The sequence below is a fragment of the Ovis aries genome, chromosome 17 (assembly GCF_016772045.2).
Source record: "Ovis aries strain OAR_USU_Benz2616 breed Rambouillet chromosome 17, ARS-UI_Ramb_v3.0, whole genome shotgun sequence".
In the NCBI taxonomy this organism is placed as follows: domain Eukaryota; kingdom Metazoa; phylum Chordata; class Mammalia; order Artiodactyla; family Bovidae; genus Ovis; species Ovis aries.
Window position 1 is genome coordinate 18,409,798 of NC_056070.1, and position 12,164 is coordinate 18,421,961.

At 35.7% G+C, this 12,164-nt stretch overlaps 1 protein-coding gene across 2 annotated transcripts in view; it reads right to left on the reverse strand.

Moving 5' to 3' along the window:
- The window catches only part of NAA15 (N-alpha-acetyltransferase 15, NatA auxiliary subunit), a 71,366-nt gene that overhangs the window by 40,613 nt on the left and 18,589 nt on the right, over positions 1 to 12,164 (reverse strand). For both annotated transcript variants that reach the window (XM_015101512.4, XM_012097460.5), the window contains exons 2-3: positions 5,633 to 5,717; positions 3,351 to 3,455 (exon numbers count right to left, since the gene is read on the reverse strand). In XM_015101512.4, coding sequence (XP_014956998.2) covers positions 3,351 to 3,455; positions 5,633 to 5,717 — 190 coding nt within the window. The remainder of the gene's footprint in view (positions 1 to 3,350; positions 3,456 to 5,632; positions 5,718 to 12,164) is intronic.

A 12,164-nucleotide genomic window follows, 5' to 3' on the forward strand; every position in this document is an offset into this window, starting at 1 on the left:
TTTCCAGGAAACTCAGAAAGTTACAGCTATTTATAAAAGTAAAAGCTTAAAAAAGAGAAAGAATATAAAGATAGCAGTAGCTTGATAACTGGAGAAGGAAATGGCACCCCACACCAGTACTCTTGCCTGGAAAATCCCATGGATGGAGGAGCCTGGTGGGCTGCAGTCCACGGGGTGGCTAAGAGTCGGACACGACTGAGCAACTTCACTTTCACTCTTCACTTTCATGCATTGGAGAAGGAAATGGCAACCCACTCCAGTGTTCTTGCCTGGAGAATCCCAGGGACTGGGGAGCCTGGTGGGCTGCTGTCTATGGGGTCACACAGAGTCGGACACGACTGAAGCAACTTAGCAGCAGCAGCAGCAGTTTGATAACAATGGAAAACAATACAGCTTCTCAAGACAAAGAAAACAGGTCTAGCCTGCCTTACCTTAAATAAGTTAATTTAATCTTACTATGTTTCCTTAATTATAAAATGTAAATAAAGAGAAAGTCCATACAGCATAGGAGTATGGTGACAAAATAGAATAATATGTATAAAGTGCTCAGTGGCTGACCCAAAATAAATGGCTCAATAGATATTGAGAATAATCTATTTTTGAAAGAGAACAGGTATCCACAACATAGTATGACATACATTAAAATTTTATAAGTCTAGTAAGGAATACAGGTAAGTAAAATTACAGTAGGTCATACAACTGTACTACAAAGGGAAAAAATATGTACATAATCCTACTCTCCTAATACAGGTCTTTTTTCACTTTAGATTTTTATTATTGCAAATCACCCAACCTCCTGCAGTTTCTCTGCTTTCACTCTCACTTGCCTGAGTAATCTTTCTAAAATACATACAATCAAAAGAAAAAAGTCTATTTCCCTTTCCAGAAAGTTAATATTATTTCTCTCAGATCAGGTTCAAATTTTCCAATCTGACAACTTTTACAACAAGAACCCTTAACAGAGCCAGTAAACAAAGAATGTCTAGGGTGACATGTATAACTAAAAATATATATATAATGTTATAAATTTTATTTGAAAAACGATCTTTGCTTTTATAATGCAAATCTTCTCAGTTGGAACATGGCTTTAAAAGTCTGAGATATACTACCCTTCAAAATCTGGCCCCCATAACCTATTTCCTCATTCAGCCCACCCCCATTTCAACAACAATACCCTATTGTTTGAGGACTTGTTCAACTCTCTTGAGCATTGAAACGCCTTTTAACTGCCTCTAATCTTCACCAGTGGCTCAGTGGTAAAGAATCTTCCTGCCAATGCAGGAGACACAGGAGATGTGGAAAGATGCCCAAGAGGAAAAAATGGCAACCCATTCCAGTATTCTCACCTGGCAAATCCCATAGACAGCGAAGCCTGGTGGGCTACAGGCCACAGGGTCACAAAGAGTTGGACATGACTGAACACACAAGCACACACAAATCATCACCTTCTAAAAATCTATCCTGAAATTTATGTTCATCAAGAGGAACAGAATTATATAAAGCATAGTAAGTCAATAGAGAACACTACACCAATATTAAAAAATGATGAAAAAATATGTACAACAGCCTTATTAACTAACCCTTTGCTTACCTTTATAGTTTCTGGTTACTCCTAACTCACTTCTGCCTTATTGGATTAGTGATAATTTCTGAACAAGCTGTAACATTTTATGTACTTAGACGTGCTAAGCTTCTATCAAATATCTTCCTGCACTAGGCTGTAAGATCCTTGAGAGCAAAATCCTTTTCTTTTCTTATTTTATATTATTCCAGGGGTTCAGTTCAGTTCAGTTCAGTCGCTCAGTCGTGTCCGACTCTTTGCAACCCCATGAATCACAGCACGCCAGGCCTCCCTGTCCATCACCAACTCCTGGAGTTCACTCAAACTCACATCCATCGAGTCGGTGATGCCATCCAGCCATCTCATCCTCTGTCGTCCCCTTCTCCTCCTGCCCCCAATCCCTCCAGCATTGGAGTCTTTTCCAATGAGTCAACTCTTTGCATGAGGTAGCCAAAGTATTGGAGTTTCAGCTTTAGCATCATTCCTTCCAAAGAACATCCAGGACTGATCTCCTTTAGAATGGACTGGCTGGATCTCCTTGCAGTCCAAGGGACTCTCAAGAGTCTTCTCCAACACCAGTTCAAAAGCATCAATTCTTCAGCGCTCAGCTTTCTTTACAGTCCAACTCTCACATCCACACATGACTACTGGAAAAACCAGAGCCTTGACTAGACAGACCTTTGTTGGCAAAGTAATATCTCTGCTTTTGAATATGCTTTCTTGGTTGGTCATAACTTTCCTTCCAAGGAGTAAGTGTCTTTTAATTTCATGGCTGCAATCACCATCTGCAGTGATTTTGGAGCCTAAAAAAATAAAGTCTGACACTGTTTCCACTGTTTCCCCATCTGTTTCCCATGAAGTGATGGGACCAGATGCCATGATCTTCATTTTCTCAATGTTGAGCTTTAAGCCAACTTTTTCACTCTCCTCTTTCACTTTCATCAAGAGGCTTTTTAGTTCCTCTTCACTTTCTGCCATAAGGGTGGTGTTGTCTGCATATCTGAGGTTATTGATATTTCTCCCAGCAATCTTGATTCCAGCTTGTGCTTCTTCCAGCCCAGCGTTAATCATGATGTACTCTGCACATAAGTTAACACTTAAAAATTTGTTGTTTCAGCACTTAAAACTGTTAGCCAACAGAACAGGTAAAGAAATATTTGTTTAAAACTATTTAAAAAACAGCAACCCAGAATTTTGTCTCTATCTTCCCTTAGACATTTGTACTTGTTCTGACTCTCACACTTCCCTTAATGAAATAAAATTTATCTCATACAGTACTTAGCATTATCAGGGACTATGTTAAGTATCATCACATCTTTACAAGACCACAGTGAAGTGGGTATGATTATTCTCATCTTACACATGAGGACTATGCCCTAAGATCACAGTTAAAAAGAAGCTGAGCTGAGATTAAAGCCTAAGTGAAGCACACTCCAAACCCTGGGCTTCCTCAGTACACTATACTTGACTTCTAACATGCCTTATCGTATAGCCTTCTCTAAATTGATGCTATGATGAACCTGGCAGGGTGCCTCTTTTTTAAGTGTGGGAAGAGCTTTCACAGATATTAAAATAGGCAAATCCCATTTATCTGTAAATAGATATGATTTTAGGCCATGGCAGGTATACAAAAATGTTTCCTAAAAGAAAGCAAGTGATGGTACTCAACTGAAGAAAGAATCATCTCTTCTTGAGTTACACAGTAAGAGAGATCTAAAACTTCTCTCAAATTGCTGCCTAAATTCAAGCCATCTCAATTCAACCCTTAAATATATCTCAAAAAGGATACACACATGACTCTTCAAGTCATTTCTCAAACCTCTACGAACCAACTCATAAGCTTCTTCCTTTTTCCCCAAACAGTTCAATGTTAATCCTTTCATAGCCAGGGTTTCTATTTAAAAAAAAAAGAAAGAAGGAACTTAAAGATAACCAACAACAACAAAAAAGGTACGATAATCTCAAAAACAACTGTTACATTATCTTAAGTATTTAAAACTTCAAGGAGATTATTGGGAAAATATCCAGGCTTTTACAGAATTAAAATATTTTTTAAATTGACAAATGAAGTAACTACACATTTCCATAATACAGGCCTCCCTAGAATTGTGTTTTAGATAAACAGATACAGAAACGCATGAATATCTGGTAATGTATATGGTAACAAGACAAAATTATTTTCCATGGGATGACCTAGTTAAACCAATCCTTTAAAGTATGGGAAAGTGAAATCCTGTAACGGACTTTATCTCTGTGAACCCAAGTTACACAGAAATTAAATTCACTGTTCAATGATTAAAATATATGCATCAATTATCTACATTTCTGATTTTTACCATTTAAAAATGATTCTTTGGGATTACTATTAAAAATACAAACTAAAGATGTCAGACATCCACCATTCACAATACAAAGAGTTGAGGAAAATACTAATTTTCAGAAAGGGAAAAAGCAATAGTTCTAATTTTACAATGTATGTTCTATGAAGCACAAAGGAGTATAAAATGTTATAGTTAATTTGCCTAACTTTTAGGACTACAAATTTAAATTTATAGAAAAATTAATTTGGTATAAATGATAAGGATTAAAGATAGAAAGGAAGAATCAATATTTACAGTAAAATAGAGATAAAGAAATGGAAGCAAAAAAGAAAAAAGTATGTACTAATCATCATAAATCTGCGTAAATTCAAGGAAAAAAAGAAGCAAACAAACAAAATATATTTGGCAATTAGCCAAATTAGCAAGGTACCGTAGAAAGTAACACTTTGTTGTTAAACAGGTAAAAATCTATTCTTGTAAGAAACCCCTTCAAGTGTTTTAATGAAAATGTAGGTTGTCAGGAAGTTTAGAATAAATCATAACTTACTGCTGCTACAAACTACTGCAATTAAATTATGACACTTCATATGCAACCTGATTTCAGATGTGTTGAAATATGAGGGGAAAGTACACTTTAGAAACAATGAAAGCTGGTTCTATGCTGTACTCAAACTCTATGTTGTCTATTATATTACATTACTGTTATGTATACTTTTAGAAAGAATATAAAACAACCTAATATCCAATTGGCTAGCAAAATTACATATATATATATATATAGACACACACACACACACACACATATATATATATATATATACACACACATATATACCACGCGGCATGGATCTCAGTTCCCTGATAAGGGACTGAACCTGTGCCCCCTGCAATGAAAGCATAGAGTCAACCACTGGATGTTCAAGGAAGTCCCAAGCAAAACTATTTTTTAAGAAGGAAATGGAGAAAGAAAATTTTACATAGTTAATATCCACTGCTTTCTGTCTTTAAACAATGTTATTATTATAATGAAAGTATGCAAGAGTACAGAAAGCTAACAGAGAATTATTACTCTCTCTCTTCAACACTAACAGAACACTATCCAATTAACAAAGAACCATGTTTCCTAACTGTACGAATCAGACCTGTGAAAGTTCACTGTTCCTTTGCCTCTTCAAAAGTTTAGCTACAAGCTCTGCCTTTATCCTACAAACTTCTCACTGTCCAATCTTCTACCCTCACATAGGCTAATGCTACATAAACTTTCAAAATATGTATAAATCACATCTTAAACATGACTGTCTAAGATACAATGCTCTAAATAAGAAGATGCTGGTTCATGAGCAAAGGCCCAAACAGACACTTTCTGAATAAGTTTACTCTCAGGAATAAAATTTCTTCTGCTCAACCAAAGTTGTCAAGCAAAATTTTCTTGTAACCATTTAAAATAAACTTACTTATTAAACTTAAATTAGCATATTTGTTTTACTAGGTTCTTTTGCCTTTCCTATGGTGCTAATATTCAAAGCAGAAATAAATCAGAACTCAAGTAGATCGTGTTATCATTTTCTCAACAATAAACTCAAACTATTAGTATTAAATATCTTCCCACAGGCATAAGGATAAGGTCCATTCTCTCTGGAAGATAGTCTTGGCATCTGGGAGTAACAGAGCCCAAATAAGTGAAATCAGATAAGCAAGCAGAACCTTACCTACTTATGCTTACATGCAAGTGTACTACATTTACACTTACCTCCATGCTCAGCAAATTTGGGATTAGAGAGGATTTGTTTACAGAATTTCAATCCATTTCTGTACTGTTTATGTTCATAACACCTCTGTCAAAATAAAAAAGAAAAAATTTAAGTTTAGTAAAAATGTAAACAACTTTAAATTTGGTGCTAAACTTCTGATTCTGTTAAACACAACAAAATGATCTCATGTTACTGCCATTTTCTAAATTCCACAAAAATGCCAATTACACACACACACACACACACACACACACACACACACACACACAGAACTCCCTGGTGGCCTAGTAATTTGGATTTGGCACTTTCACTGCAGTAGCCTGGGTTTAATCCCTGGTTGGGGAACTGAGATCCTACAAGTCACATTCCACATTCAAAACTGAAAAAAAAAAAACTAAAATGCAGCCATACTGAGCAACCAGAATTTTTTTTTAATATAGACAGTTCAAATACAGAAAGTAAAAGGTAGACAAAGGGACAAAACACACATTAGAAAAAATAAGCATTAGTGGACTTCAAAAGGTCCAACAAGTGTTAATATAATGTGAAAATTGGGGTAGGGGGTGTGGAAATTATATTTTTAAATAACATTTTCTTTTTAACTGAAGGAAAGAAGTCTCTGAAGCCACAAAAGGCAAACAAGTGCATGCAAATTAAAGAAGGGGGAGAAAGAGACACATGTTATAATGAAAATTCAAAGCCAAGAAATAAAGGTCCTTAAAAACTGCCAGAGGAAAAAAACCAAGTCACATAAAAAGGATATGTAATCAGAATAGCACTGAAGGTTTACTCTAAAGTAAAAATGGTATACTGCTGAAAGTTATAAAATATCTACACAGAGTCTTCAAAATTCAGAATTTCTTACCCAGCTAAACTGTCAATCAAGTATCTAAGTAAAAGGACATTTTAAGCCTTCTCAGAAAGTTAAAATTTTATCTTTGCACTCTTCCTTAGGAAGTTATTTAAAGAAATCAAAACAAACAAACAAAAAAGACAACGTGAAACTTAGTAAATCAGTACTCTAATGTAGAAAAAAGAACAACCACTCCAAAATGAAACAGGATTCCAGAGGCCACCATGGAATAGGTTTCTAGCAAAGTCAAAAATGGAACCTGAGTACTTCATAACATGGAAAATATTATTTATAAGCACATGACAGAGTACAGGCACATTTGGGGAAAATGACCAATGAGTCTACAGAAACCGAAATGAATAAGTAAGATAGATTTTAACTCCAGGAGAAATAAAGCTTATGTAAGAAATTACGGTCTCAGTGTAATATTTGGCTCAACAATAAATACACACATAATTACAGAAATGTAAATATTTAGTTCTGATTTATCAAAATACTGTGATATAAGCACAATGACAGAATAAGGAAAAGACAAGTGAGCAAATATGGTAATGAAGTTCCAAGTTCTCCTTTTCTATAAATGTATCAACATGTGCTTTCATAACAGCAATTTTTAAAGCACTGTATTCATTACAGAAAGTCTGTGCACCTTAAAGATATGATAATTTATGTCAGACTTTACTGTCCTAAGTTTAAACAAATTTTAGTCTTAATTTTTGAAACAGTAACACTCAAAAATCTGGCTGAGATAGTTAATGCAAATGATAATAAAATCATAGGAGAAAAATGTATAGAAACAAAAATGTAAAATTTTACATTCAGCACCAAGAAATCAACTGGCTAAAGCTCAATGCAAAAGCCAACCACAAAGCTGTTCTACAATCAACTATGTACTCACCATCTTTATTTTATTGTTCACTTCTCAAACCTAATATACAGTCCAAAACACAACTGATTTCCACCCCAACCCGAGAATCTGTTCTTCACCAAGTCTTTAGCATCTCACTCAAGAGATCCATTTCCTTCAACTCAACCTCATTCAGATGACAAAACAAGAAACCTAATTATCCTCTGTGCTTTCATCCCTGACACTTCCATCCTCTAATAGATTCATCAGTCCTAGTTTCTCTGCAATAGCTTCCTAACTCTCTGATTCTTCCACAGTCAACAAGCAAAGTGATCTGAGGGATACGAGGGAGGGGAGAGCAGCAGCAGTAACTCAACCAGACACAGCCAAAGAAACGTAAGACTAAGCAACTGAATTTAGTGTTCCTATTTACCCAGCAGAAAGCCTAAAGCAACGTTTTTCTTGTAATAATAGTAAAAGGCATTAAAGGAAGCTAATTAAAAGTGACACTCATGACTTCTCACTGTTTTCCAGGAACCACATCAAGGGCTTCCCTGGTAGCTCAGTGGGAAAGAATCCTCCTGTCAATACGGGAGACAAGGGTTCCATTCCTGGGTTGGGAAGGTCCCTGAAGAAGAAAAGGGCAACCTACTCCAGTATTCTTGCCGGAGAAATCCCATGGTCAGAGGAGGCTCGCGGGCCAATAGCCCATGGGGTCGCAGAAGAGTCGGAAAAGACATAGCAACTAAACAACAACAAGAACATTCATACAAAGAATAATTTAAGTACATTGTTCTTAAAACCTTCAATTAGCTTTCTACAACTTTATTTCTGTAAAAATATAGTAAGGGAAGTTCCACTTTTGGCCACAGTGAAGTGAGGAGAAATGTGTCCTTTTATCTTAAACAACAAAATGAGACAAAATGTGTAAGCTAACTGTTGTCAGACACTGAACAACAGGCAGCAGGGGCTGTGAACTGCGGAGGCGGGGGAGGGACGTGATACATTGGGTAACGTCACTGCTCTACAGATCACAGCACACGAAGAAGAGTCTCAGGGCACACGACAGTCCACGGAGACGAGCAGACGAAGACTGAATCTCAGGGAGGCTGAGGTCTGCAAGACAGAGCACTGAAAACGACGCAACTATTCAGGAAAAAGACATCCCAAAATCTGCACGGGCTCCTTCGTGCATCTGTTGCCAGAAATTACAAACCAAGTCAGGGGCAAAATACCCAGAGAAGTGCTGGAGGGCTTAACAGTTGAGGCCCTCTCCCAGTCAGTCCTGGTTGAGAGCTCTCTGCACCACATACAGAAATTTTATTAAGTATTATTAAAGCCCAGAGCTGTCATCTTCTAACAGATCTTCCAATCAACAAATTCAACTTTACCTCACCTTTTGCTTCTTTGCTTACTCAGTGCGTGCATAAGTGCATGCGTACCTGCCGGCTAAGTCAATTTGGTTGTGTCCAATTCTGCGTGACCCTATGGACTGTAGCCTGCCGGGCTCCTCTGTCCATGGGATTTCCCAGGTCAGAATACTGGAGTGGGTAGCCATACTGGAAGATCCAGGGGATCTTCCCGATCCAGAGACTGAACCTGTGTCTCCTGCACCGCAGGCTGACTGAGCCACCAGGGAAGCCAAATAGGCAATAAAAATGTCAAAAATAAGGTGACAAAAAAGCACACACATAACAACTAACCAACTAGAAAATTCCCCCAAATAACTGAATCTGCCAAATGAAAATCAAAAACCAAACTCTATTTGAATATGAGATGGTACAGTACTTAGCTTTTTATTTTATCACACTTCAGAACAGTAATTATGTTTCAGTTCCTAATGATTATGTTCCCATTAATGAAATTTGGTAGTCTTCTATATTGAAATTATACTCAATGCCACTAACCCAATTATCTTGTCAATGTGACCTATAAAAGTAATTAAAGATGGCATACCCTTCGTGTGCATTTAAGGAAACAGACTTCAATCTATTTTTTTTTTCCTAAAAAGCACTACTCCTACAACAGGTCACTCATTACAAATAAGAGTAGTAGTTTACTGGAAAAAGTAACAACAGATATTCAACTTACCTTATCCCAGAAAAATTCCTAAAAAATTCTTCATTTGCCCAAGGATAAACTCTAATGGCATACAGGGTTTACAAGAAAAATAGGAAAGAGTGCAACGTATTTCACTCAACAATTTCTTTCCTCCAAACATAAAGCCAGATATATGCATAATTCAGTTTTAATATAAGTGTCTAATCAAAATCCAATCTTATAAAAGCAGTCTTAAAATATATTTAGAAGATATAATCATAAGGTATCCTTTTCTGAACCATTTAAAAGATGTAAATGAATAAAAAAATAGCAATTTGCTTGTTTTTGCAACTCCCATGTAACACTATCACTAAAGTTCATTCTACAGAACCATGGAAATAAATTCACCACAATAAGATTCTTTCTTTTTTTTTCATCATAAGGTTCTTAATATTGTTTTAACCAAACTTGTAGACTTAAATTAAATTTTTTAGAAAATGTATTTAGGGAAAAAGAGATAGAAATACTACACAGTATACTGTGAGCAAAGATTTCACATCAGTTCATTTAAAACAAGCTTTGTAAAATGACACAGTGGGCAGACATATTAAGTCTTCACAGTAAAATCATCAAACTAAATAAAAATACATGTCCACAATTCTGTCTCTGAAATTCTTGTATATGGAGAGTTCCTGAAATTTTAGAATTATGAATAAGGGTCTCCCTTAGCATGCAATGAATGCCATATTATTCTATTCTTCACCTGCCTCATATTAATTCAAAATTAAACATAATAGTATCAAAATATTAGAACATTATAGACTGTTAAGTTTTCATTAGCAACTAAAATTTAAAATATCAACACTGCTACAGAAACAGTAAAGCTAAACAGGACATAATTAAAGCAGAATGAACTGTTCAAATCCCATGTGCTAAATGTTGACAACATACGCTGAGACTCCTGCTTCTAAATGTATAGGAATAACTGATACAGTCGATGCTCCTGCCAAGCATGAAACTAGTTAAGTAAATAAATAACTATTTTCAGCCACTGGACAAGGGCCAACACAGGATTGTGCACTTTCTGAAGGGAAACAAGGTAAATCTCAAGAAAATCTTTTTTTTTCTCCCCAGAGGAATTTTCCAGACTGTAGAATAGAGAGGAAGAACAAAAACAAAACATGGCAGTCTTACTGATCTAAGCAGGTATCAGAATTAGAAACTGCCTGAAAAGATGAAATTTATAGAGCAAGGTATCATCAAGAAGAACTGTACAGATATGAAGTTTTAGAAATCTGCACAAGAGTCTTGGTCAAATATTAAATTGGTCAGGTATACTGTAGATTTCTACTCAAGTTGGCAAAGAAAAACTACCAGGTTCAGTTCAATTCAGTCACTCAGTCGTGTCCGACTCTTTGCAATCCCATAAATCACAGCACGCCAGGCCTCCATGAGCTAAACAGCTATTGCTGCTTATATATGGCTGGGAGACATTTGAGTGCCAAACAGTTAGGCTTCATTAAATACTCAAAACCTTAGGAATAAGGATAATCTAGATTCATTTTTATTAAAACTTAAAAATAAGAACAAGCTGATGCACAAGCTAATTAACCACTTGCCAAAACAAAACTTTATTACAAAAGAACAAGATCCAGACACGTAATACCCTAGCATCCATAATATACATTATGAAAAAAGAGGAATCATTAGAAAAGTGAACAAACAGGAAACTGTGACTCTGACCTACAGAAAAAAAAAAAAAACAATCAACAGAAACAAGATTCAGAAATAATGGCAGAAGTTGCAGGCAGACTTTAAAAAGTTTCTGTTATGTATTATTAAAAGACTGAAAGGAAAACCATGAACATAATCAGAAAACAAACAGGAAATCTTAATAGAAAAATGGAATTATTAAGGAATAGAAATTGTACAATAGAAAAATATAGCATCAAAAATGAAAAGTTAACGATATGGGCTTAAAATACTAAACACTGCAGTGAACCTGAAACTGGTGCAGTGAACAAAACCATGACAGAGAACGTAAGTGGCTGCGTGAACCTGAAAAGAACCAATCCAGAATGGAAGACGAAAGAGGAAAATGAGAGACAGAACACAGAACTCCTACCTGTGGCACAATATAAAGCGGTCTAATGGTCTAACACATACATGTAACAGGAGTCAGAGAAGAGGACAGAAAAACTAAAGTGGGAAAAATATCAAAAAACTGCAAATTTGACAAAAACTCTAAACCCACAAATCCAAGAATCTCAACAAACTCCAAGCAGGATGAACTAAAAAAAAAAAAGAAAGAAAGAAAAGAGCAAAACAAAACAAAAAGCAAGCAAAAAAATAAAAAGAGGCGCATCACAATCCTAATGCTAAAAATTAAGGACAAAAGAGAAAATTATGAAAGTGATCAGGAAAAAAACCTGTAATCTAAAAGATCTCCAATTATCATCTCAGCTTCTACCTTAAGAAATTAGAAACATAAGAGCAAATTAAACTCAAAGTAAGCAGAGAAAACAAAAGTAAAAAGAACAGAATGAATGAAACAGGAAAAAACAAAAAGGAAACCAGTGAAACCAAATTCTGGTCCTTTGAGAAGATCAATAAAATTGATAAGCTTCTAGCCAAATATGGGCATGATCACAGAAGTATGCAGCAGAGCAAAATAAGGAGAACCTCAGCTTTCTAGTCAGAAGGTGAGACACGGAGCCAAGGAAACAAAATATCAGAAACATTGCAAAGGAGGTGGAACTGGGGAAAGCAATCTCATAAAGATGTTTATGAA